The sequence below is a fragment of the Platalea leucorodia genome (assembly GCF_965183815.1).
Source record: "Platalea leucorodia genome assembly, chromosome: 3".
In the NCBI taxonomy this organism is placed as follows: domain Eukaryota; kingdom Metazoa; phylum Chordata; class Aves; order Pelecaniformes; family Threskiornithidae; genus Platalea; species Platalea leucorodia.
In genome coordinates, this window is record NC_138825.1 from 69,703,857 (window position 1) to 69,730,195 (window position 26,339).

General features: G+C 41.9%; 1 protein-coding gene across 1 annotated transcript in view; it reads right to left on the reverse strand.

Annotated features, from left to right (window-relative positions):
- Positions 1 to 26,339, reverse strand: part of RNF217 (ring finger protein 217) — a gene marked incomplete at its 5' end in the record, with an annotated part of 59,675 nt that overhangs the window by 18,461 nt on the left and 14,875 nt on the right. The window contains one exon of the mRNA XM_082306212.1: positions 7,274 to 7,507. Within this exon, the coding sequence (XP_082162338.1) occupies positions 7,274 to 7,507 (234 nt within the window). The remainder of the gene's footprint in view (positions 1 to 7,273; positions 7,508 to 26,339) is intronic.

Consider the following 26,339-nt stretch of genomic DNA (forward strand, 5'->3'; position numbering starts at 1 on the left):
ATTAGCAATAGTCCTGTGAAAAGGGGTCAAGAGCAACGGTCTCAACCAAGGGCCACAACTACCACCTGGAAGTCAGGCACCTCCTTTTGCTCTGGATTGTGTAAGGGCTACCTGAGCCTGTGCCAAACAGCCCGCTTGCTACAAACAACACCTAACAGCAAAAACCACAAGCCAGGCTCCTTAAATTGAGAAAGTATCTATTTCTTCCCACTCCCCGGGTTTTAAATCATTGTGTCAAACAGGTACCATCGTCATCATGTCTTCCTCCAGAGCCTGGCTATTTTTTTGGAAGAAAGCTATGGCAGCTGCTGTGTTTGCAGAAGTAATAAATAGAGGCACATTGCAGGTGCTTATCTCATGAAAGACAGGCGTCCTACCTGGATCGTGACTAAGGAAAGCAAGAACTAGAAGCCACGTTAGACACAGGCACATCTAGGCTCCTGCAACATCTTCACTTGTGCTATGTTTGGCAGCAAAACGTCTCAGCTTGAAAGATGGGAAGGCACATCTCTCAAGCGACTGCTGAGCCCTGTCCACCAGCTCCAGTTGCAGCCCATGCCTGGCACTGCCCTGGCTTTGTACCAGCTGATGGATGGGACTAAGGAATTCAACCAGCCAAAAAAAGGCTTTTTGGTTCTATCTGTGTCCAGACCTGGTTCACCGCTGAACCACAGACGTGTCTGTGCTGGCTGTGCATGGTGTGGGGGTGCTGTTGAGGAAACTACATCCTAGGGTGTAGTCACACGTGAAGCCCCCAAAACACATTTCCACCACCAGTTGCTGTGCCCCCTGCTCAGACACACCGACTGGTGGTGTGCTGCCTCAGCTCCAGTTAGAGTCCAAAGTAGACCCTCTGATCTCCCTGAAGTATTTTGCTGGGGGGCAGCCAAAAATTATTTATATGTGCAATTCCTGCATCCATCACTACCAGCATGCTAATACAAAGCTGATCTGATCTCTGATGCGTGACTGAGAAAGGGTCTGCTACCCTTAATGCCCTAGAAATATCCTAGAGTTCTACGCACAAAGATAGCATTTAGGTTTTTGCTCTTTAATGGCTCACATTAAAAACCTAATTGATGCAATGGCTCAAGCTGAGCATTTTTATGACCCTAGCTGACCCATTTTTCAGTGGTTGTCTTTAACCTTCACCTGTAGAAAGCAAACTTTTTTTTTTTACGCTGCAGCAGTGTCTAACAGTCGTAGCTTCATTTATATAAAGTGATGTAGCTCTGTCTGTGCAGCACTGTTTAACAAAGTATTTTACCTTTAATGGTAGACTATACGATGTGCTGCTCAATGCATCATGTCAGCTTATGTCTTTATGCCAATCTACATCTATAGATCAGCAAGTGCAAGAATGGGAGGTAACGGTTGAGAGAATTAATAATTTTCTCACTACCCATAAGACAGCATTTCCCCCTCCAGGATCCTTTGCCTGGGCATAAGGCTGAAGTGCAAAGAAGGGAAGCAGCATCAACAAGTTGACAGATTTTCTTCTTATTACAACACATTAACATTTTAGTCAGTTACCATCTACCAAAAAAAAAAATCATATGTGCATCTAAGTGTTAGAATACATACATTTCCTTCGTATCAAGCAGACTCGAAGAGAGTGTAATATTAAAATGGATGAAATTCTGATATCCTGTACCTGGTTCAAGTATGATCTGCTGCTTTCTATAGCTACAAAGTGACATTTTTGCTAAGGCACACAGTAAGATACCTCACACAGAAGAAAACTGCACTTATCACGTGCTTCCTGTCAATGAAATAAGTTACTGAAGACACAGGTAGGCAGCACAAAACCAGGAAAGAACAACAAATGAAACTTATTTGTAGGGAAACAACACATTAAAGCTGCAACATATGGATTACAAACATTATTTCTTTTTGCATGAAAACACAGTAATGTGTAAGGCCAAAATAAAGTACAAAACAAAAGCAATACAAAATATAACTGGTGCCCTTTTTCCGATTTGTTGGTCTACTGGCCCAGATGCTAAACCAAAGGAAATACATTATCCTGTATCTTTGCTTCTGAGATGAATTCTCCTAATAAAAACAGCTTAATAGGAAAGAGGAAAATTCTCACTCTGAAGAACCTAAAGAATAGCATATTTATTGCTACTAACTACACTAACAGAGCACTGATCTATGTTTCCACAATCCTTTAGAAACCAGTATGCACAGAATAGATTAGATTACTAGTGACTCTCCTGCCCAATATCTCTGTATCTCCCCCCGCTCCCCCCCAGCTTTGAATTTACGTTTTTCAATAATGCATGTCACAGTGACCTACCACCGGGAAGACGGATTATAGCAGGCATCGCATTGTATTACTCAGTATTTGTTACGCCCCAGCCAAAGATGAAGCTTGTAGCCACAGTTAAGTGTTCTGCAACCTGAAAGCTTTTATCAGTTGCAGTATTCAGACATTTGAGACGGAACAGGAATGTTAAAAAATACAAACCCAAACCAACAGATCTGGGAAGCTGCAAGTTAAAGCTTCTTTCTTAAACAAAATGCCAACATAATTTAAAACATAAGTTTTGTGGGTTTGTTTGTTTGGTTTTTTTTTGTTTTGCTTTGTTTTGGTTTTTTTTGGTGAAAATGTGACACAAATTCATTGCAGGCTCTATCTTTCTATTATAGCACGTATATAATTGCAAGAAATATAGCGGCCACCAGGATATGTATTTAATCTTACACATACACACTGACATCAGATGTTTCCAAATACATTACTTGGAAAGTACTGAAATACAGAGTGAGGCTATAACCGCATGAACTCAGAATAACATCTGTTACCATGAATAGCCCTGACTAACTGAAGTAAACCAGTGGGAACTGTCTACTTCATTACCAGGTTTGGAGTGGCGAGCTTCCTCTTCCACCTGCCACCCCTGACAGCACCTTCCACAAAACTGAACTGGTAAATAGTTTTTTACATTTTCAGTGGCCCACTTGACTTCTCTGTTGTTCAATACTGTCTGAACATACATTAAGCAGGCAAAGAAAAGTATGTTCTTTTAAGTACTTATGAACCTTATTTTTCTTGAAACTAGTGGCCACAAAACAAAACCCTAAACCTGTTCAAACTTGGATGCAGTGTGACACCAGTATGCTTAAGAAACAGGAACACAACAGGGCAATTACAGCAGTCTTTCAGGTTCTTATTCTGGTCTTTCTCTGCTTTTCTGAAAGAAAAAAGTCAAATATGATTTGCTTTATGCTTCAGTATTAGTGCATGAAATCATCATAACGAGGACACAGAAATGCTATGTACATATAATTTCAAGCAGTAAAATGTGTAATAGTCCAGTGAAGCAGACAAACTATATCTGAAAAAAACCAAAACATTAATCTAGTGGTTTTTCAGATATATTTTTTCCTCACACAGGCATTTTTCCATTTATTTTACAACTTCCATTTCAGTCGATCAGAACTGAGAGGATAGATATATACACAAACTTCTATGCCATCTGGAGGTCAGTCTCCCTTGAAATAGAAAAGATTACACAACTGCTCAAACTAACCCTTTTGGTTCTCAGCTTTCTGAAACGCTGACCTTTGAGGCTAACATTTTCCATTTTCTTAGCTAGCCTCTTTACTGCAAACTATTCTAGCTATCATTTTCCTCACCTCCTAGGAGAAGACCTTTCAAAATTGGTAGGTAACAGCAACACAAAACACTACTCGATGTGAGATGATAGCAAGACTGACTGCACATTATAAATATTCTGAGCCTGAAGCTGCAAAAAGCTTAGTGGGACTTTCTGCTGCTTAGTGGAATGCTAGCTATATAATAGGATGGCCGAATTAATTGTGCAACTAACATTACATGAATTACAATCTCTAGCTACAGCTAACACAGTCACTTTATTCCAAAATAAATACGGGCTCCTGCCAAAACAGCTGCCTCCTCCTCATCACCAACCCGTCCCCTCTCTTGTACCAGCTGAAAACAAGCAACAACAAAACAAACATATCTTGTATCCCATTGGAGCTGATCTTTGATCCAGCTCCCAGTGTGACACCAAAACATCAACACAAGCAAAAGCAAGCTGGCAGGAATGAACAGCTGAGAGCAAAGAGGGAGAGCACACCAAAATCACCACGTCCACAGCAGTTCAGGCTCAAGGCAGATTGAAGTGATGTATAGCCATGAAAATATCTGCTACTCAAGGTTAAAATCTGATCCAGAAAGGGGGGAACTGATTGATACGAACTACACAGATCCACTCTATCACAGCATCTTTGCAGGTACAGATTCCTACTAGTTCTAGAGCAACGAGTTTCAGAAACTCTTGAGCAGTTCAAACAAAAGATAGTTTATATAACAACTGCACTGAAAAACATTTACCTTTCCAAGCACTCAAGCCCTTCTTTAATGTCATGCGTATCTCTTGACAGAAGTGAACAAGAAAACTTCATTATGAACCTCACAGGTTGATGAGGCAGAAATAGAGTCCAAGAATCAAGAACTGCTTCTTCATGGCAGGTGGCAGGTCAAAGAACCAACATTAAAACAACAGATGAAATCCAGGGCTTAGAAGACACCCCTCCCTCCCCCCCAAAACACCACCCTCACAGAACAAGCCGACATACTCACTCTTGTGAAACCCATACCTGTTCCATGCATAGGAACTGAACTATCAATTTTTGCCCATTTCCTTTGCGCTTTAGCATACCAGCTTTGACCAAAAGTTTATTAGGATCTTGTCTACAACCAAGTCTTACACTCCCAATTTGCATCATAAGAGAGGGGGCAGGGGTATTTCCTTACTTAAAGTTGGATCCATCTGTGATACAAATATTTGATACAGGAAACTAAATAGTCACACTGCGGTACTGTGCTGTCCTAAGTGGCACTAATGGGAGAAGAAAGGTTTGGATAGCAAGTTTCCTTTTTCTTCCCCTCCTTCTCTCTCAACATACATGCACCAGCTAACTTTCTAGGCTTAGCACACCAAGACTTTGATCTCAAAAATGAAACACAGCAGCGGCAAACTGAACTGCTGGGCTTAGATCAGTTTAGCCTACATAACAGCACTACAGTAATGAAAATTAATCTACCAAGTAAATTTGCTACCTCTTTAAATTTAGATGTTTATTTATAATTTTAATTATCAAGTTTTAGGAATGCCATTAGTAACAGTTCAAAAGTGTCTGTTCAAATGTACTCTTGGATTTTACAGTGTTTTCCTATTGCAGTGTACAGGAGAGCAACGGTACTGGCACCGAGCCCTTGTGTGCAGTGATCCTACTAGCTTGTGCGTAGACTTTCCCCACGCATGACTCAGTTCTTCTGCAGGCAGCACTTCCAGTGCTGGTGCAGAACTCCTCTGGCGCAATTGCTGTTTATATTGCTTGCATGTGAATATGCAAGTCTCCCAGTCTCCAGTCAGATGTCTCCTATGCTATATGCAGAAGAAAATGAGTCTGTACCTCCAAAGAGCCTATAATTCAAGGCACAGACAAGTTACCATACGAAAAATCACATGAGAATCTAAGAAAACTGAGAGAATAATGGTTCACGGCTACGTGTGTACGTAATTACTCACATATACAAAATCTTCTATGTAGTCTTCCTGTTAAATCTTACCCCTGCAGCAAAAATCTTTCTTGTGCTAAGCTTAAAATAAGTCACTAAAACTGTACCTATGCCAGAAAACAACACAGTTTCAGGGAGTAGGTTGAAGCTCTGGACTATAATCGTCCATGCTGTTTGCTAGCACCTTCCTAATTATATTTCTCACCAGCATCCACTAGACACTCTTCCAGGCAACACCTGGCCACGGCTCAAAGGACATGTTTTGCCAGAGTCTGCTCCCAAGAGGAGACTTGAGCTCTGCAGATCAGAGCTAGACACAATGCATCACCACAGGACCAGGGAACTGCTTCTGGCTTGCACTATTTCATGCATTACACAGCCTCCCAATTCCTTCCGATTATGATTTGTAGGGAAGTCGTGGGAACATTTTAACTACAGCGTTTTAACTCATAAAAGAGCACCGGTGGGCAAAACGACCCATTTTGTGCCTTGAGGAACATTCTCAGAGCTGGCACTCCGTGATACAATGGCTGCACCACCTGTGACCCACATCGGTGGGACAGCAACAGCCTCCGGCACCTTAAGGGAGGCTGCTGCAGAAGCATTACATCATCTCATCCACCCTGACCACACATCCTGTCTACACCTGAGGGAATGCCGAGCGGATGGGTGAAGGAGAATGGCTGTGGGCGGAAGGAATTTTACCTGCAGTTTTGAATTTCTCCACCTCCGCGTAAGATGCCAAAAATCTGAAAGTGGTGAGTCCAACAGTGTGGCATGTAATTCATGCACTACACAGATATATATATAAGTAGCTCATAACTCAGATTTACCTTTAACAAGGTTTCAACTCCACTGGATACACAACCTTCTACCTTTTAATCTCCATACTGGGCTGAATCTTATGCTGTGTAATTAGGGCTATCTAAACAGTCATCTAAACTCCTACTGAGGAGAACTGGTTTGTCCAGGAAAGGCCAGCTCAATCATGAAATTAACCACAACAGATCTAATAATCGGATGGAAAACTAACACAGAGCATGATGCTGCAGACAGAACCTTCATCTTCAGGAACTGAGATAGACCTTCAGCAGCTCAAAACTTCTAACTGTAATCTCTTGCCTTTTATCTTTGATTGAAATCACAGTATAAGCAAATCTTCCACTATAAGAAATGCTGGAAAAGTGTTTTTTTCCCATATTTCTCAAGTTTTCTGTATTGTGAGTGATGAGACTACAGTAATGTATAACCCCTGGTAAGAGACTGAAGAAATCAAAACCAAGAAGCAGGACAGACAAGAGCTCTAGTTCTAAGGAAGGAGCAAGCCAACACCCTAACCCTGTAAATACCCAGAATTCATTTGCTCAAGAGTTTCAGGGAGAACTTATCTTTGCTGGAGCTGTGTGTCTAAAATTATCAGTTATAGTGCTAACTGCCCTTCCCCAGTCTCTTCCGATCATGACCATATTGTTTGCTCCTTAACTTGCGTGTCAGGACAAAATTATGCCACCTGCCAAAGAAATAAGGACTGAAGTTCAACTGCTTGAACTTTTAGAAATCAATTAAGTAGTTAATCAATGATGTACTACAGATTCATATTCCTAATCACAGCTTGGACATGACCCCAGTGATGCAGGGAAGCTCATTTAATGCCCACCAAATGCTGTCCTACTTTTGCGGCGCCATCTAACCCACGGCCCTGGAAAGCATGCTCACTTTGTATTTGTTCTCCAATTTGGCAGGGGTAGGAATGTGGCCTCTCCTCCGGAAGGTTGTAAAGTGCTTGCACTGAGGGCATGGCTTGGTGCTGGAGTCAATGCGGCTGAGTTCCAGGAAATATTTATACTTGATGATGTCGTCGTGGGGCAGGTTATAGAGGACAGTTGTTTCATCCAGGTGTTCGCTGCACTCTGTGATCGGGCACTTTATATCTGCTTGTCCCAGCTGCACCTGCATATGGAAAAACCCAGAAGAGCTGTATGACCTTTTGCTTGGAAAAAGTAAGCAAGTATTTGTGAATTTGAAAATTTAATTTCAAGTACTGTAACAATACACAGACCATCAAGCATATTGTCTTAGAAATATTTTGACTTACTCCAAGCACAGTGCAGTTTTTCCAGAAGGTATTTTCAAATCCAAACAGAAAAGCTAGTTACCCTTATGACAATTGCAGTTATTGAACATATAGTCTCAGTGTACGTACCATGGCTAGGTACTCCATGAAACCAACACACGAGCCCTAACGAGCAGCACGCATCCAGCACTCCATGCTTTGTGTGTAATGGTCAGTGCTCCATTATCACGGCTCATAAAGGCTGTGAGAAATCAAGCAATGGAAACATTTGTATATTGTTTCACTGCAAAATGTGCTGGGAATCACTGCATAGAGAAATTAAAGTCAATTTAGGATCATCAGATTCTAGCAGCTCTGACTCAGTGCTAGCCCTGAGCTGGTTCCTGCTCAGCAAGCTCAGGGCCACTGCAGTCTGCTTCCAAGAAGCTCCTTATGTGCCACACCGCATACGCAGAAAGTGTTAGCTGAGCCTGGGGCTGGCCAAGCTAATCAATTTTCCCACAACTCAGTGTTAGAGTTTAAAAACAACCCCCCAAAAAAGAAAAAAAACCCAAACAAACAAAAAATAAAAAACCCTTTAAAAAAAAACTAAAAAGACGACCAAAACAAAAACATGCACAGAAGCAAGCTCAAGTTTAACAGGGCTGAAACTGTTGTTGATCTACTGAGCCCAGATGGTGCCAAGCTGATCCATATGGTCAGATATCCGCAACGTCTTTTCCAGAGCTCCTGGATCTGAGAACGGCACTGGACCCAGGTCTGCACCCTTCACGCTTTGCAGGCTTGAACAGCCCGGACTCCATGCCAAAACAGCAGATCCTACTTGGTCTGGGAGCAGCAGAGTTGCATTTGCTTGGCATTGAGCCTGAGTTAATAAACCCTGCTGGATCTTGAGAGTCTGCAAGGACCCGGCTTGAGCATGTTTGTGTCTGCCTCAAGTAATCTTGAATGAATGAGTGTTGACTGTGCAAGTGGAGCTGACCACCAGCCCAATTCCTTCCTCAGTGAGTATCTCCGTGCAGAGAAAAAGGGGTTTAATGGTGTAACAAGCATCTCTTTCTAGGAATTACTGCTTCAAGGTTGGCAAGTTTGATTTCCCTAGGCTGCTTATTCTTTGACATGCTCCATTACAGGAATCTGCCAAAAAATACACTAAATATGACAGGAACACCTCAGATTTGGATGCAGACCTTGCTGCTGCTGCACAGTGGTACCAGAAGACACTTCAGAGACTCCATTAATGCAGTATTTAAGCTAAGAAAGGATAGGAAAAAAAAAAAAACAAACCACAAACCCAAAACCCAACACAATCCTGTCATTCTTGCCTCAGCAATGGAGCCATATGGGCTCTAACTGAATAATGATTAATTTGGTCAGGAGGCAGAGGATTAGAAGAGTCATAACAAAATGGTGTAAAACCCAAGGCTCGTACTGCTTTTAAAAAAATCCCTATTGCACTACCTTTGTTCTCTCAGCAATGTAGCTAAACCCAAGCAGAGCAAAGAGGTTAGGTGTATGTTAGAGAGAGAAAAGCAGGGTGAGGATGGTGACAGCCCATCCCAGACCAGAGCACAGCAGAGAAGACCTCGGCAAGCAGTCACTGCTGCGCTGCCCGGCGCAGCCTCGGGGTGCAGGCTGATCTGCCTGCCATGCAGAGGAGGGGCAGCTCCCCCAGCAATACACCCGCTCGACGGAGGGAACTTCCCTGAATTTCATTTCCAGCTCTAAAAGGTGAGCAGAGCTCTACCACGTGCAAACAAGGCTAGGCTCAAACAGTCTGGCTTTTACATGGACCACTGTAAGTACAGGAGGAGTATCTACTCGAAGGTATTTTAAAAAAAAAAAAAAAAAAAAAAAAAAAAGGCCCAAAACCCCACAAACTACATGCTGGGGAATGTCCACATTTTATACCTGTAGGACACTAATTCACCTGTAGCAGCACATAAAAATTGAACTCGAGCATATGACATCACCAGAGTGACTCTCCTCAGAAGAATCACCCCGTACATCATGGAGCTGTGCTTAAAAAGCAGAAGATGATCAATCCAGCACTAAAGCAAACACACTAAACTAGGAAAACAATTTGCTACAGAAATATAAAAAGCTATTGCAACTACTTCAGGGTTTTGGGGGGTGGTGTTTTTTTTTTTTTTTCCAGCGGTAGGGAAATACTAAAAGAGGGAAGCCTTTTTGCTAAGAGTAAACTAAACTACAACGGAGCAACACTTCACAGTGAGAAGGCACATTGTATCTAGTGTCTAAGCTGGTACTTAAGAAGCACTGCTTATATTAAATGCTAGTTAGAACAAAACTGCATTAATAAAATGAAGGAATTTTATTCCTTCATTCCTCCTTTATTCCTCCAAAGCTGAACACTTGCTATATATTAATCATATTCTGTGTGGGCATGAAATATGTGGTAAGAGTCAAGTGTGGTTTCAGTGTTTATTTTGAAAATATGTTTTACACCCACTTGAAGTAAATCATTTTTATCCTCTGTAATAGTTTCAGCCTTTCAAGTTTGGCAAAGATTGATCCTTTTCCTGTGTTTTGAATGGGACCGAAGTGAACAGAGCTGGTTTGCTTATTAACAGTAACTTCAATGGAGCCTTGTCTTACCAAAACAGTCCATCTTTGTTTGTGCACTAGCATCAGCAATTAATGTAAGTACAGCTTTAGAGGTAGCCTGCTAGGCTACCTGCTGCTGCAGACCCAGGAGGTGCTACGGAATGGGAAAGAAAAAAAAAAAAATCTCTTATAACATGGATAAAAATAACTGGTTTTATTCTTGGCCTTGTTTTTTCTTTAAAAGAAATTTTGAAGAGCCTTATCCTTCAATATCAGCTTATCACAATGTCAAACCCCTGAGTTTTAAGGAGTCTTTGAATTTCAAAATACCACTGTGTATTAAGAACTGAAGAACTCTTGGTATACACAACAGCAGGGTGTATTTTCAGAGCATGAGGAACGACTCAGATATGTCTAAAAGCAGCTGAGCTGCAGTACAGTGTTAAATGTCAGGCAGCATCCAGTTCTTACACCCAGCTGTGCTTCACTTCTGTAATGCATCTCAGGAGGGGCTAGCTCCACTTACAATTCATAAGGAGAAAGCAGGCTCCCGTGACTTTCGTCCTACAGAAAGGTAACGTTTAAACTATCAGGAGAGCAATATGTACCTCCTCCCCCAAGTCTTGACATTTTATTTGAACAGATACTTTTTTGGGGGGGGGGGGGGTGGAAGGGGATGTGGAGGGGCAGGACACAGGACCCAGACTCTACACTAGCCCACTTACTGCCCCAAAATGCAGTGATACCAGCAACGGAAAACAGAAATAGATGGCATGGTACTTCAAGTCAGAAAATTATTTTCACTCCCCTTTTGCCCCCCCTTTCTTTTAGAGGAAATCTTTGTTAGCTACACAGAAAGCAAAGTTCAAACTACACTGAAAGCACTGATTTATACCTGTCATTTAGCCCGGCCCAAGCTGGATGTAACATAATCTGTGCAGGCTGTACTTGGGTGGCTGTATTATGACTATATTCCTTAAAGAAGGGGCCATTCTACTTTAAAATAGACACATACAAACGAGCAGTTTCTAACTGAAACTTTCTTCTTAGGGCAGAGATGCGTATGTTAAATAAAGCAGTAAATTGTTCTTACTTCTCACCTATTAATGCTGAAAGAAAAGCAAACAGTGCCACATCTAATCTGCACCTCTGTAGAGAAATTCAATTTCTACCAGTGCACCAAGTTCTCCCCTGTAAACTACAAAGGATGTTATGTGTAAAGAAAAATATATTGGAAATGCACAGATGCAAGTGAAGGGACAGCCTGGTCTACAAGACCTTCGTATTCTACAGGGGAAGAAACAAATGGATCAGTAATTGTTATTTTTTGAGTTTTAATTAATATTTTCTGCTATGCCAGGAAACACCCGAGTGACCACCAAAACAACTAGAATGACCAGTCTTTCTTCGTAGTCGGTGCAGAACGAGGAATGTGACTGAGGCGATTCAAAGAAGGTGGCAAATGTCAACAGAAACTTTAAGATGTCTAGGAGAAAAAAAAAAAAAAAAAAATCCCACTTTTCCCCACTTCAGGGACTAAAAGTAGCCCAAGAAACCTAAATTCTCCCAGCACCAATGTCCGAGAGGTATTCAAAGACAAAAGCCACGAAGAATTTCCATATATATTTGTGACAGATGTCCATTTTAAGTTGTGTTTAAAATGGCCATTTCTTGTTAATAAATGTACAACCAGAGACTTCCACTAAAAAAAAAAAATAATCAGATTTCTATTGTGTCACAAGCTCACACAGACCAACCCTGAAAGGGTCCATGAGGATGTCCTCCTTCACGTGCCCTCTGAGGACACAAAGTCTTTGTTCTTCTTTCACATTGGTACCGCATATCTGGACGAAGCCATGACAATGACATGGTGGTTCCTTCTCCATATGACATTTAGAAAGAGAAAGTCACTTGCACCCAAATGTTGTAGGCATAAGCAGACACCACTTCTTTTAGTCACATTGTTAATGAGATTTGCATTAACTGTCATATTTGTCAATGCTAAAAGGACACAAAAAGAAGCAAAGTCTCAGGGCCTTTGAAGAACATGTTAGTATCTCATCCTTCAGGAAGAAAGACACTCAAAAGCAAGAAGCTGGGGGGGAAATCACAGTGTACATAACTGCAATCCAACCACCATCAGTACATCGAAGGGTTGACCTTTCTGCTCCAAAAGCATGTCTTCTGAATGCTTTACAACACGTATTTAAATACGGCATCAATTTAAATTCTCAAAGCTCACCTAGTTTTCACAACCTCAGCCCCAGGCTGAGACTCCAGCTTCATCCATAAGATGCTGAGGATCGCTTTCGGGAGTGCACTTAGGCAAACCCAGGTCCCCAGGGGTGCTGCGGGATGGTGCAGCCACACAGCAGCAAGGGCCGCAGTCGGCACCACCTGTGTGGGCAGCCATCAGAGCAGCTTTGGCCCCAGAAACCAACCAAAACCTTCACTGGCAAAACTGGCCTTGGCAGCCTGGAGCAAAACGCCAAACCATGGTGTCCGTTTCCTGTTCAAACTCTTCTTTTTCCCTCCACAGTCACATATAGGACGCTCCTAAAAAAACTGTGAGATAAATTAGCAAGATATTCTTCAGAATACACCTAAACTCAACCAAAATCTTTTTCTTAAAGGCCTCTTAATTTGCTTTTTCATTTGACAACACACCAACATGAAGCTCTACTCTTTTTTCCTTCCTTCCACAGGACCAGCTGTTACCAGCTCACGTGGATTTGATAGGATAGAAACACAAAATGGCTGGGGTTGGAAGGGACCTATGGAGATCATCTAGTCCAATCCCCCTGCCAAAGCAGGTTCACCTACAGCAGGCTGCACAGGATGACATCCAGGCGGGTTTTGAGTATCTCCAGAAAAGGAGACTGTAGAACCTCTCTGGGCAGCCTGTTCCAGTGCTTTGTCACCCGCAAAGTAAAGAAGTTTTTCCTCCCATTCAGATGGAACTTCTCGTGTTTCAGTTTGTGTCCATTGCCCCTTATCCTGTCACTGGGCACCACTGAAAAGAGTCTGGCCCCATCCTCCTGACACCTGCCCTTAAGATATTTGTAAGTACGAATAAGATCCTCTCTGTCTCCTCTTCTCCAGGCTAAACAGACCCAGCTCTCAGCCTTTCCTCATAAGAGCAATGCTCCAATCCCCTAATCATCTTCATAGCCCTATGCTGGACTCTCTCCAGTAGTGCCTTGTCTTTCTTGAACTGGGGAGCCCAGAACTGGACGTCGTACTCCAGATGTGGCCTCACCAGGGCAGAGCAGAGGGGAAAGATAACCTCCGTCAACCTGCTGGCCACATTCTTCCTAGTGCACCCCAGGATACCATTGGCCTTCCTGGCTGCAAGGGCACATTGCTGGCTCATGCCAATGGGAACATTCAGGTTTTATTTGTCCTGTTCACATAGGCATAGTATTTATAGAAAATTACTTGTAGAAAACCAAATTAATACTGAAATTCTCCATCAAGTGATTATCAACCTGCATGAGCTCCCTCTCTTCGCCCTTTCATCTCCTGTTACTTTCTCTAGCACCAAGTGAACTAAAAAAGGAAACAATTTTACCTCAGTAATGGGTTTAGAAAAACTACGTTGCATTAAGTCATGCCTCTGCCTGCTACTACTCATCAAACTTAGTGCATGTTCATCAGCATGTATGGAGGTTACATGCTTTCTGCTCTGTTTTTTTGGCACCCACGGTGAGCCGAAATCCACAGCAGAGGCAATGGTTAGTGCCATGGCCGGACAGAGCTGGGGCTGGTACACCCGCATGGCTGCCCACTGAGCTGGGATGCTCTCTGACAAAGAGGCACACCAGAGTCAGATGAAGAGATCGGTTGGCAGAAGGCTTTCACAACCTCTGGGAGACCTGAAGCATCCAGGATAAAGCAATCTTTCATCTCTCCTTCTGGGGCATGCATGGGGGCAGAGGGAGGGGGAAGTCACAGAGGAGGAAGCGTGGCAGAAACTGCAAACCTTGGAGGAATCTGACCCAAACCCATAGGTCTCTCAGCTTTCATTAAAGGGAACACAGAAATGCACAAGAGCTTTCTTATTTTGTCCAGGTGTGCGTATTACCAGTGCTAGCTAAGTATGGGTATGGTAATTTTTCTATTCCTTAGAAGACACATTCACTATCAGTAAAAGACCCAAAGATGCTGATGAAGGAAGAGCTTTGAGGACAGCAGACCGAGCCAGATACCTGCCCTTTTTGGGGTGGAAAACAGAGGCAGTTGCTCCTGCCTAGGAGTGGGACCAAAAGACCACACTAAAACTGAGCAGGTGTGGGAAGGGATTACAGAAAGGAAGCAAGGGCCAGGAGTCCATCCGCATACCAAGACACGCTCGAATAACCTGGCCATCTTGGGAGCGAGCCCCGCTCGCAGGGGCACAGTAGCATTAGGAAATACAAGCAGTGAAGAAGCAAGACCTTCATAAGGTAATGGTTTGTTGGGCTTCCAGCATCGGAATAAAAACATCACAGCCAAATAAAACAGAACAAAAACAAGCCAACTCCAACAGCTGACTCTTGTAAAATAAATAAGATAAAAAAATCTATCAGTTACCTCTTTAATTGACAGCCTTAAATTCAGAGGAAAACAGCCTGTTCTCCTACAGCCAGCATAAGACTTGTAGAAACTGTCATCTGTGTTTGAATTTGTTACCAGCCATCCTAACCCAGGTCCGTCCTGCCCATCTGAGTGCTCTGGTAAGGCACAGACAAACTGCAACAACCCAGGCTGACATCCCGGGAAGGCGAGGCGTGAACTGGTCAAACAGGACGGGACGCAGGCATGGCAGCAGCCACTGACCCTGCAGTGCAGGAGCCTTCCCCCTGCCACGGGGCAGCACCCCTCATTTTCAGCATGCTTGACCTCCCAGAAGCAGGGAAGTCATGAAAAGAGTAATAAAACTCCAATTCATTTAAATCCTTACCTCAGAAAACAATAAATTAGAAGGAAAAAACCAAAAAAACCCCACCAAAATCCTGTTCTCCCTTTCCAACCAAGAAGATTAAACCAAAGTGTTCTCAATTACTTGAGCAGATAATTTTTATGTATATACTGCTCTCTTACAGGAGCAATGCTTAAAAAGGTACATAGCTGTTTCCTCGTCTCGCTTACAGCAGAAAGTCCTGAACAGTCAAACTCCCATCTCCACTGGGTTCAGACTGGATCAACCCAGATTTGGATCAATTCCAATGGAATAATACTGTTAACTATTAACAATAATTAGTATCACAACCAAATCCTTTCCCATGCTTTTGTTAAAGATGGGCAAAAAGTTAGCACCCATAAACTGTTATAGAAGAGTGAAAATACATGGTCTCAATCTTCATTGAGAAACATCAGTTCAGTCTTCAGGTGGAGCCAAGCAAAATCCGTCAACAGCAGCAACAATTTATCCTACAACTATTTATGTTGAAAAAGAGGGGATCAATAGCTCGTTCTTCTACTGTTTAGTAGGCAGGGTCCCAACCAGACACAAAAGCTGGAAAAGGCTCCTGGGTTTGCATTTGCCAAATGGTGTTCCCCTTTCAAATAAAATAGGGCCCAAACCACCATACATTTGCACAACCTATTCAGTAATCTGTATTATTGAACAGATAAGCCCAGCTGGTATCATCAGCAATAGTTAATCGAACCTTTGGTTTCACCAGCAATGGCTGCTGTTACTTTTTACTGTTGTACCTACAGAAACATTTCATGGTGCTTCATATTTTCCCAACTGAAAGTGGCGTTTAGCATAAAATAAAGAATAACTCTCATAATCAAGGGAAGAAAGCAGGAGAGAAGTATGCTCCCACCTATCTCACTATTCCATCCCAGAAGATGGCTACAAACCCTAGCAGAGTTGCCATGGACATGGGTGATGGCCTAAAAATAGCAAGAACTTTTGACATAAATCTCTCAAGTATTCTCTTGACCACCCTGATCATCTGCCTTCCCTGGCATGCAGAAAAAAGGACAGGAATTTTACAGCCATTCTTAAACTGTCCTGCTTTCCTTAAGAAAGCTAACTACAACGATTTAGTTTCCATGTCTTTGCTAGGTCTGATGTTGTACGTGAGTTTTCTAGTGCACTTATTAATAATCAATGTTTTCATTCTTGACTATCAAACATGAAACCAAATTGTGCCTTCTTTACTTGATAAATTTAATATAGAAACAGCAGAGTTGCACAGGTGCAAGCAAAAGCAGAAAAAAGCCTGAAAAGTACTTTTTAGTTGGCAGATGATTTTCAGAAATTATAGTCACATATCTCATTTCTAAGATTCAAGGTGGAATATATGAGGTCAAGATACCATCACTTGGCTTCCCTTACAAACGAGGTAACTTAAAGAAATTTTTTAAACAATCAAGTTGTTACAAAATAGCTAAAATTTGCATTATAAATAGTTACTTTGCTCTGTCTTCCTGAAAAGAGACCTCTGTCATCCTACCGCTACCTATCTACAATAAACAAAGCTGCTTTTGGTGAAAAGCTATGCTATTAAAGCTGCCACAAAGTGAAACAAATGGCTAACTTTTACATAGCTTAAGCAATAAGAGGACGGGTGTGCACGCTGCCCCATTCAGGGATAAATACTTCCTGGGAAAGGCTAACGCAGCAAGGACTTCCAAACTTCTCCCCACATGCCATCATTTGGACAAACCCAAGATTCTGTGCTAAAGCTCCAATTTCACGTGACTTTATGAAGTTATTTCTCGTAATGCATTGTAAGTTTAAACCACATTTTAATACCCATTTAATGCAATGACGGATACAGCCACAACAGGGAGCAAACATACAGAAGTTCAAACAGCACAGCCTTCTCCAGGGAGCTGTCTGAGGCAAAAGCTTAAGCGGCGGTTCTGATCCATACTTGGAGAAGCAGAAGTGAAAGCAAAGCAAAAGTGTCACCCCAGTTAGGAGCAAATTGCCCATCATCAAACAGTTAAACTGTTACCTAAGATACCTCAGCAGAAAGCTATGGCACAGAAGAAAAATCCTCTTATGAAAGCTGAAAGAACAATTCTGCCCCACAACTGATCTAATCCAGTAGAGAGCTGCACTCGTCTAGCACGTAGTGATTTTGAAACAGCCGAACTATCAGAGTTAATTCTCCTGCTGATCAAACTCTGGCTGTAATTTGGGGGTTGTTACCATGTCGAGTCAGTCTCCCCAACAGTCTGCCAGAACTGGGTCCCAACTGAAGCTGGAAGCCAGCCTTCACCTCGATTAATGGAGAGGGTTTGCGTATTGATTGCTGCAGACTTTGTTTATTACAAGCAGCTAGAAATCTTTACAACATCACAAAATCATTAGAAACAGCAAAACTGGGGGGGAAGCAGACACCACAGATGTTTTACACCAGGAAAAACAAACCATAACTGTGTTCAGAACAATATAGTCCACTTATCACTTTTTCATAAAGCAAAGAAAACATGAAGCAAGCTCATTTAAACTCCTAAAGGCAGTTCTATGAGCTGATTAGGCTGTTAAGATACTCATTTTCACATCAGGTTTGCCACAAGAGAAGAACTTAAGACTTCCCATTTGTTCCCCTTTTTTTCCAAATTCTCTTTAAAAAAAAAAACAAAAACAAACAACAAAGAAAACCAAACAAAAAACACTACTACTTCTTAATCTGCTGTTTATATATGTAAATCTATGTTTAAAAAAGTATAACAACATAATATGACCTTTACTACAAACCCTTTACTAGTTCAAAACGTGGATATGGATTTGACAACACTGTTGCTTGTAGTGTTGTGCTCCAAAAGCCTGCTTTTGCTGTGAGGCACAAGTGAAGAATAGAGGTAGAATAAGTCAAAATGCCCCAGGTTAGACTCTTGGCTAAAATTTCAGAGTTAACAGTGAGGGAGAGATTTGATTCTTGCAAAAACACTGTTGTGATCAGATAAGGCTGTGGAAATACTTGCACGTGGGAGGAAAAAACACAAGGTAAAATAAGGCTTCTCTTCCCTGCCTCCTCATGTTTTTAATCACTTCTGTTCCTTTGAGGGTAACAGTCCCAGCCAGTGCCTGAATATGAAGAGAAAGGTGGAAATAACTGCTGTAATCACTGAATTAGTTCCCCGCAACCATCCTTTTTGGCTAGTTAGAGAGACTGGCCTGGAATAGAAGGCCACAGACTTCTCTTTCTGGATGCTATGCCAGGATTACTCTGTATCACCAGGAGTTTAGCCCAAGATCTCCAGTTTTCTGATCAAACACCTCCACGGGCCTGAAAGGTTTGGGGTGCAGGTCCAGCCAGACCTCTCACATATCAGCTGGTCCAGGTATCCCTCTCCAGGTCTCGGACCCCTTCAGCCACTCCATCAGGTCACAGTCAGCCAAGACTGCCATTATCTCAGACTGCACCCTGCCTAATGGCTAAAAAATTATGGAAGTAGTCAATATAGAGCTTTCCCTTCTCCCTCTCTGCTTTAGAGAGCAATCACGAGGCTGCAAGGAGAGAAGCTTCAGCTGGCTAACACAGGAGACTGAAGTGTTTTTAAATTAGTTTTCCAATTGATCAGGCAGCTGAATTAATTCTCCCTGTGACATACGATCACTAGTTCGCAACCCAAGAGAAAAGTGGGAAACGCACGGCCAAGGAGAGAGACTCTTGCAGAGGTAGCTGGCCACCAGTCCTCTTACCTGTCACGTCAATCTACACCTTCAGATCATGTACCAGGTACTTCTTGTGTTAACTTTGTTTACCTTTAGGAAGCTACAAGCCTGAAATACACTCAGCAGCTCCCCTCGGTAAAAACAGTTAATGGCAACTACAGTACCACAGTTGGAGGGCTGCACCCGATCCTTCTCCATACAAGTCTATGCATCAATGTTTTCTACACACATGTCCTAAAATTACTGTTCTTCAGAAAGCACCCTGTATTTTGGCATAGCTAGGTGATTATTAGGTTTATGAGTACTAATGTATATTTTGCCATTCTGTACAAGTACTTGAAACGCTTAATGGCATGCGTGGAAATCCTTCACCGAGCTTCAGGTCCTAACCCGGCATCTGCCCTGACACCCGCCCCGTGGTGCCCTTCAGATGGTCTTCACATTTTTCACTTCTCTGTTGGCGCTACTTCTGCTCTCCTCTTAGCTGTCTCCCTGAAGGATAAAAGAGTCTTATCCGTGAAGCTAAAGCAAAGGGAATAGTTATGAAGTAACTAGGCTTTTTAAGATGAAGAAATGCATTACTTGTAACAAAACAACTAAGTTAATAGGTATCCTCAGCGACTTTGGACCAAGAAGCAGGGAGGACCTCTACCAACAACTGTCACACATGCTACAAAACACAGTGAAGCAGCTGACTATAAGAATAAAACAACGATTATAAAAGATATCCTATGAACAGGACACCTCGTTGACTTGACATACACTGCAAAGAATTTTTACTAAATACATTTCATTATTCTGTTCCAAGAGTAAAAGATACCACCTCCAGAGACCCCAACTTAAAAATGGTTATGGTAGGAAAAGACTGATTACAACTGGAGGAAAACCACTATTCATCGTTTCTGTAGATACTGCCTATCTATTTACAAACAAAATTACTTCAAACTTGTCTAAACCCTCCCAACCACAAAAAAAAAAAAAATTGAAATCAAGGATTATTGACTATGAGGGTTCGTAAAGTGATGAACAGGTTGTTATATACCTTGAAACATCACTTCTGCCAGCATTAAACTTTTGCAGGGCTCCAGAAACTGGGTTGCCACACTGAATATTTAAAGAACCAGCTTTGTTCCTACTGGTAGGTATCAGAGTTTTCAAACCACCACCAGGAAGGACTGCAGCTTGGGGACCAGGGGGTGGGCAGGTGAAGTGAGGTGAAGGAGGTATCAAGTCAACTATATCCATCTCCACTTCTGAAACCACAGACTCCCATAGTAATTGAATTCAATACTAGTTGAGGAAATTCTAGTTTCATTAATTATTTCCAAAGAATATATACAGTCCTCAGTGGGAGAGAAATTAACAGGTAGGAACTGAAGCAGCACAGGAGGAGAAAGGAATTGTTAAAAAGCATGGTAACAGAGAACGCAGAGAGGGCTTGTACACAAGGACAGGCATCTCTAACTCCAGATTTTGCAAGACCAAAAAGAAAGAATCAACAGCTTTTGTGACAAAGAGACAAGAAAATAAATAGAATGTTTGTTAGCAAGGAGACGAAAACTTTTCAAAACTATCTGATTTAGCATTTCATTGATATTTTCATTTCATTCAGAGCAACTAGTTCCACCTAGTAACTGCAATTACCCTCTATGGTTAAACAGTCATTGACTATCATTTGCCACCAATACAAGCTTCTGTAGAGGCCTGGCTAGCTCCAGTGGTTTACTTCAGAAAGGGCAAAGCAGTCAGGGCTGCTCTAGCTTGCTTGGGGAGAGGAAGAAGACGAGAAGGGAAAATTCAGGAAAAAGAAGGACGGGGCACCCATTTCAGCCTTTCCTAGGAAGTCCCTGCCTTTCCTGCAAGTCACATCTTTTCTTTCCTGCAGTTTTGCCCTGAAACATAATGTCCTCTTGCCTGACAGACAAGGGGGAAGAAGTCTACTCTTCAAAATTTTCTGAATCCACCTAATTTTCCTCACTTTAATAACACACATACAGAGGCTGGCTACCATCTGAACTGCTCCTGCTGCCCCGTACCTTCATCCAGGGAAGGCTCCGCACCTGTAAAGTCTCCTTTTAACCTGCACCTGTACCAAACAGTGGGAGCTGCCACTGAGAACTGCTGTTGCTGCCGCCCAGGAAACTGCTGCCCCAAAGCACATCGATTTTTCTGTGCAAAAGAAAGGCAGTAATATTTGTATTTGTGACTTTTGTGGTTTTGGGAGCACACCCAAACACCAAGATAAGGGATGTGTTTGTTATGCACTTTTCACCAAAATGCTGCCTGCAGTGAGGGAAATGGGTGGCGTCCTACTGCAAAACTAATTTCTGAATTGTACCGATGTTTCTCTAAAAGAATCAAAACATCACTTCATGAGAACAAACATGGGTGTGTTAAATTCCTAGTAAATTCAGCAATTTTGGAACTCTTGTCCACGTGTGCCTACTTTTGATTCCTCCATCACCACCCCAATATGCTACAGGTTTTTGAACCAGAAGTATCATAAAAGCTGAGAATTTCTGGCAGCACCAGGAGGACAGAAAAACAGATTGACAGTCCCCAATAAAGGACTTTCCCTGACAGTTAAGATTTCTAGCACTTGCTAAAACACGTCTCAGCATTTTCCTTGGTGGCAAGAGCTCAGCCTCAGTTGACTTTCCCACCCCCTTATTCCCAGCTGGATAGGTAGGGATGGCAGAAGCATCCCTCCAGAGATAGTCCCTGGCACTCCTCCCTGCCCAGTATGATCAGCTGGTGTCCCGCTGTGTGCCTGCACAACTCCATCATTTCCTACAAACACACGGGCTTACTAAACTTTTAGTACCAAGTAACTAATGATACTAACATTAAGATAGCACCTGTGAAATTCAGTGGTTAACTGAACAAAAGCCACTTTTTGACTTTCCTCCCTACCATACTCTATGTATTCCCCACATAAATTGAACATGACATAGTTGAAACAGCTGAAAGAGCATATAAAAGACCAATTTTTTTGTCAAACTTCATTTGGGAACAGGGTAATTTACCTGAACAGCAAAAAAAAAAAAAAAACCATAACTAAACAAATCTGTTAAAATTTATATTAAAATATAATCCTTTAAAACGGGGTCACTCAGGTAAAAATGACAAATCTGAAAAAGCCAAAAGATGCTTACACTTGAATCCACAAGCCACTTGCTGTCAAGCAATGTTAAAGCAGTTATCAAGGGAAACTTTAACAACATTTTATGAAACCATTGCTTTAATGAAACATCTTTAATGAAAGGCAAAATTAATCCTTTGTTGTATTCTGGTGCACAGTGTATCCTAATTACAACGCCATTTCTAATAATGAGGTCTCTGGAGTCTACTCTCAACCTCTACTGAGATACAGGTTTAGTACAAATACTTTAATGTAAGTATGCTAAGAATTACAGAAGACTGAAGAAAAGACTTATCTATCATTTAAGTGGAATAGAAAAGTGCTTGAGTCTTCCAGCTGACCAATGATTCCCCCAAATGATCAGTTCCATCTCACGCAGACCCATTTGTGCAAGTTTTGCACAATAAACAACTTATTATATACGAGGAAGTCTGACAAAATTATATACCTCAGGAAAGCAATACACATTAGTAAAATTAGGGAAAAAGTAAGAAACCCCACACCAGTGCTAATTTCCATATATTATGCACATTTTGTGTGCCAAGTTCTCCGAAGTACAAATGGCTATGCTTAAAACTAAAGGCAAATTACAGTTCCATTTGCAAAACTGTGATCAGTAAGAAAGAACAGGTTAGCAAGCCTTTCACCACGCAGGAAGAATGATAAAATAAATAAAGATCATAAAACCATTTTTTAGATGTGCATTCTCAGCTATTTCTGCACACTAAACCTCTAAAGAAAGTTATCAATTTCTCATTATAGCATATGAACGTCTTGCAAAGAAGGTCTTTTTCCTAACATCACCTTGATTTACCTTAATGCACAGCTCCTAGTGACTCTGAGTGCCACAGGTGTGTTCACAAACTGAGCCACTGCAACTAGCAGTCATCTGTGAGAAGTTTGGATTAGGGTACTTGGCTAGGATCACCTTGGAAGGCCCTAATACTGCCAGGGAAAAACAACAACAACAACAACGCAGTTCTCCTACCTTAACTATTACATTATTCTCTCTCATCTCACGGCTCCTAGATTCATGAAAGCTGTGATAATCCTCCTCCTCGTCCTCAAAACCAGTTGTATGGGAGAGTATCAGCTTCTACGCACTTTGCCAGCAAGCTGGAAGTCGATCATCATGCAGAGGCAAAAAACCTGACGCTTGAACTTACGGAACCACTAGCATACTAGGCAGTTATTTCATGCTGATCAGCTGCTAGAGAGATGCCAGGAGAGATCTCATCCTAGGCAGAGCAAATGCAGCCAGCAAGCAGAGCCCTGCAGGCAGCCTGCCTCTCCCCTCCCCTGCCCCGCTGCCTCTGCTTCCCGCACCTCTTCTGGTCTCTCTGCACCAGGCCTCCCTGCACCAAATTGTCCTTACTCTTCACCAAGCCAGCCCTGGGTAGCCTTCATCCTCCGTATCGGGAGCCTTACAGCATGCAGACTGCCTTCAGCTCCCACATCGTGGCACTGCATCCAGAAACAAGGCCTCCTGTCCCATTCAATTTAATTCCTCTGCCCCCTCCATCCTGCTGTTCTTGCTGCATTTTGCTTCGCCCACTCCTCCTGGACAGCAGGAAAGGAACACGTTTGCACAGCAGCAAAGTCCCACCCTGCTCCGCGATCCACTGCAGGATATTACAGGGGTCTGAAATACCCAGGGTGGACAAAAACTGAGTCTTGCTCAAGTGCCACAAGACTGGGACAGCTCAATGCTGTCAGAATTACTAGTGAGTTAAGCCACTTAATGAAAACTCTGCACATGCTTAACTGCAGTTTTTCATCATGTATCATTCGATTCCCTGTGTATAGCATTTGTAAACATGAAGACAGATATCCTGCAATGCTGGATTGCCACTCAGTCACTGAAACACTAAAGATTTTTAGTGAAATAGCCTAAATGTGATTTTTTTTTTTTTTAATATACTGCCAGGAACAAAAAAAGAAGTTGCTTCCTCCAAAGTTCACTCTCTCAGGTATCCAAACCAACTCTTTGCTAGGATTTCCCCTACAGATTCAAGTGGGATAGAACATTTCCATTTGGAAGAAACCAAGAAAATCTAGAAATCTGGGTTAGGATTGCTTGATTCTAACAGCAGACAATAAATTGCAACTGTGATACATGGAATATACTTTTACTCAAGAAAAAATGCACTTGCTGAATTCACGTGGGACTTCAGTGATTTTCCTCCTTCGCTATGACAGCAGATACACATCTTATGATGGAAGGCGGATTCAGGTCCTACATAGGACTAGGCAAACTACATACATGCAGTATTGACTACCATGCAACAGAAGTACTTTTAAGAGACACTTGGGAAGTAAAACCCATTCTGCTGCAAATTCGAATGCATACAGCAAAGAAAACTTGGCCAACCAGCAGAAACTGCTCAAGAGATCTAACCAGAAAAGTGGAATAAAACAAAACAAAAAAAAAAGGAAAGGAAGTGGAGGGAAAAGCCCACAAGAGGACACTAGGACTGTTTCATTTAACCGCCACTAAGATGGGAACATCACAATTCTGCCTATATTCCATGAGTATTACAATTTCCTGAGGCGTGCAAATTCAGGAGAAAACTAATAGCAAGAGTCCAAACATACAAATTCAAAAGGAAACACAAAAGGAGAAACGAAGCTATGCAAAATGTATATATTTCTTCTTTCATGGAATGATCTGTAATTTAACTTCAGTATGAAGGTTTAATTATCATCATAGATATTTGTATTGTTACAGTAGTGTCATTTGATACAGTAGTTACAGGTTCAAGGAAATTTCAACAGTTAGGTACCGCTTCTCTGCATTTAGTTTTTGAGCAAAAAAGTATTTTTAGAATTTTACAAGCTTGCAACTAGTTTCAGATGAAACCATAGCAAAATCCACCATCTCCTCCCGCCAAAAGTTGAGCAAAACTGATTTTTAAGGTAGTTTAAACTGGAATTACAAGTAGGCATGATTCCAAGCTTTTTTCCCCACTGTGGTCCCAATAGGACAGCTAACACTGATCAGCTATCCTAATTCTGTATTTTTCCAGCTTAGAAAAAAAAAAGCTATGAGCAATTTCTTGTTTGCTTGGGATCGCAACATGTGGTATTAGCACAACTGATATATCTGTTGTAGAACCGAAGACATGATATATGCAGATAACTTCTCTAAATCCTAAACCCCCAAAAATACCATTTCTAAAATGCAAGTAAGTGGTCAAAGCAATAGTATGCTAAGTCAACACTAAATTTCCTACTGCCATGTGATGTGTTCTCTCAATTGTGTTGTGACAGCTGCTCTTTTTTAAATAAAGCCCATTTTCTTTCTGGTCTCATTAGCGCAGCCCTACCTGCCCGGCCGCATTAGTCACTTCCTGCACGAGTACTTGAACACTTACACGGAATCAAAACACCTTTTATTGCATCCAACGCAGTATACAAGTTTAACTGAAACATTAAAGCTGCAGTTGAGCAAACCTGTCCCCTGTGCCATCACACATAAGGGTGTCACCTGTGAAATACTCTGGATAGGAACTCTATTGCTTCAGAGAGAGACTAAGTCCTTTTCCCAATGCCCTCCCACCCCCAACCAAACTGTGTTCAAAGAGAAAGAGAGGAGGAAAAAAAGGAGGAAAAGCAGACAAATGAAGTCTTAATCTCATGGTTACTCCAGCCTCTTCTCCTCACTTCTAGAGCTTGAGAGACAGGTGAGAAAAGGGAGAATAAAAATCAATAATTGTTCTGCTACTTGAGGGAGGGGGGGTGTCTTCAAAAAATCTTTTTGTAATGATCAATGCAACAGTAAGATAATCTTCTGTTGCAGGCTTTTATGATTTTATACTTCCAGATTTCACAACTGCTTCACTTCACCACCAAAAATATCTATATAATAGATAAGGAACGGTGAAGAGCTTCTTAAGCCAGCTGTAACTGATGTGTCATGAAGGTTCAGCCTTGGCTTAAGTGTCTTAGTTAAACACTACAGAGTGACACCACCAGTGCAAAGCACAACCAGCTCTCGGAGAAATCTGCTGCGTGGATCATACTTGCTCAAAAGCAGCCAGACAGACAAAAGGACGTGACATCTGATTACAATGATCCTCTCGCAAGGAGGTCTTTCTCTCCTGGTCAATTATACATTGTCGGGAAGAAAAACAAGACAAACACTCCAACAATACGACAGAGATAAGAAGAATGGTTGAATAACAATTCCTTCCCTCAACATCACACAGCATACAACAGATCTTAGATTTTTTCCAGTACAAAACTTTCACTTTAATGGCATTGATGAATAATCTATAACATGACCAAGTTAGTCTTAAGTTGTATAAGCCTCTACGTTTTCAGAGCATGACTGCAACTACTGTAAGCAAAAGGATCGCTATGGAAAGGAAAT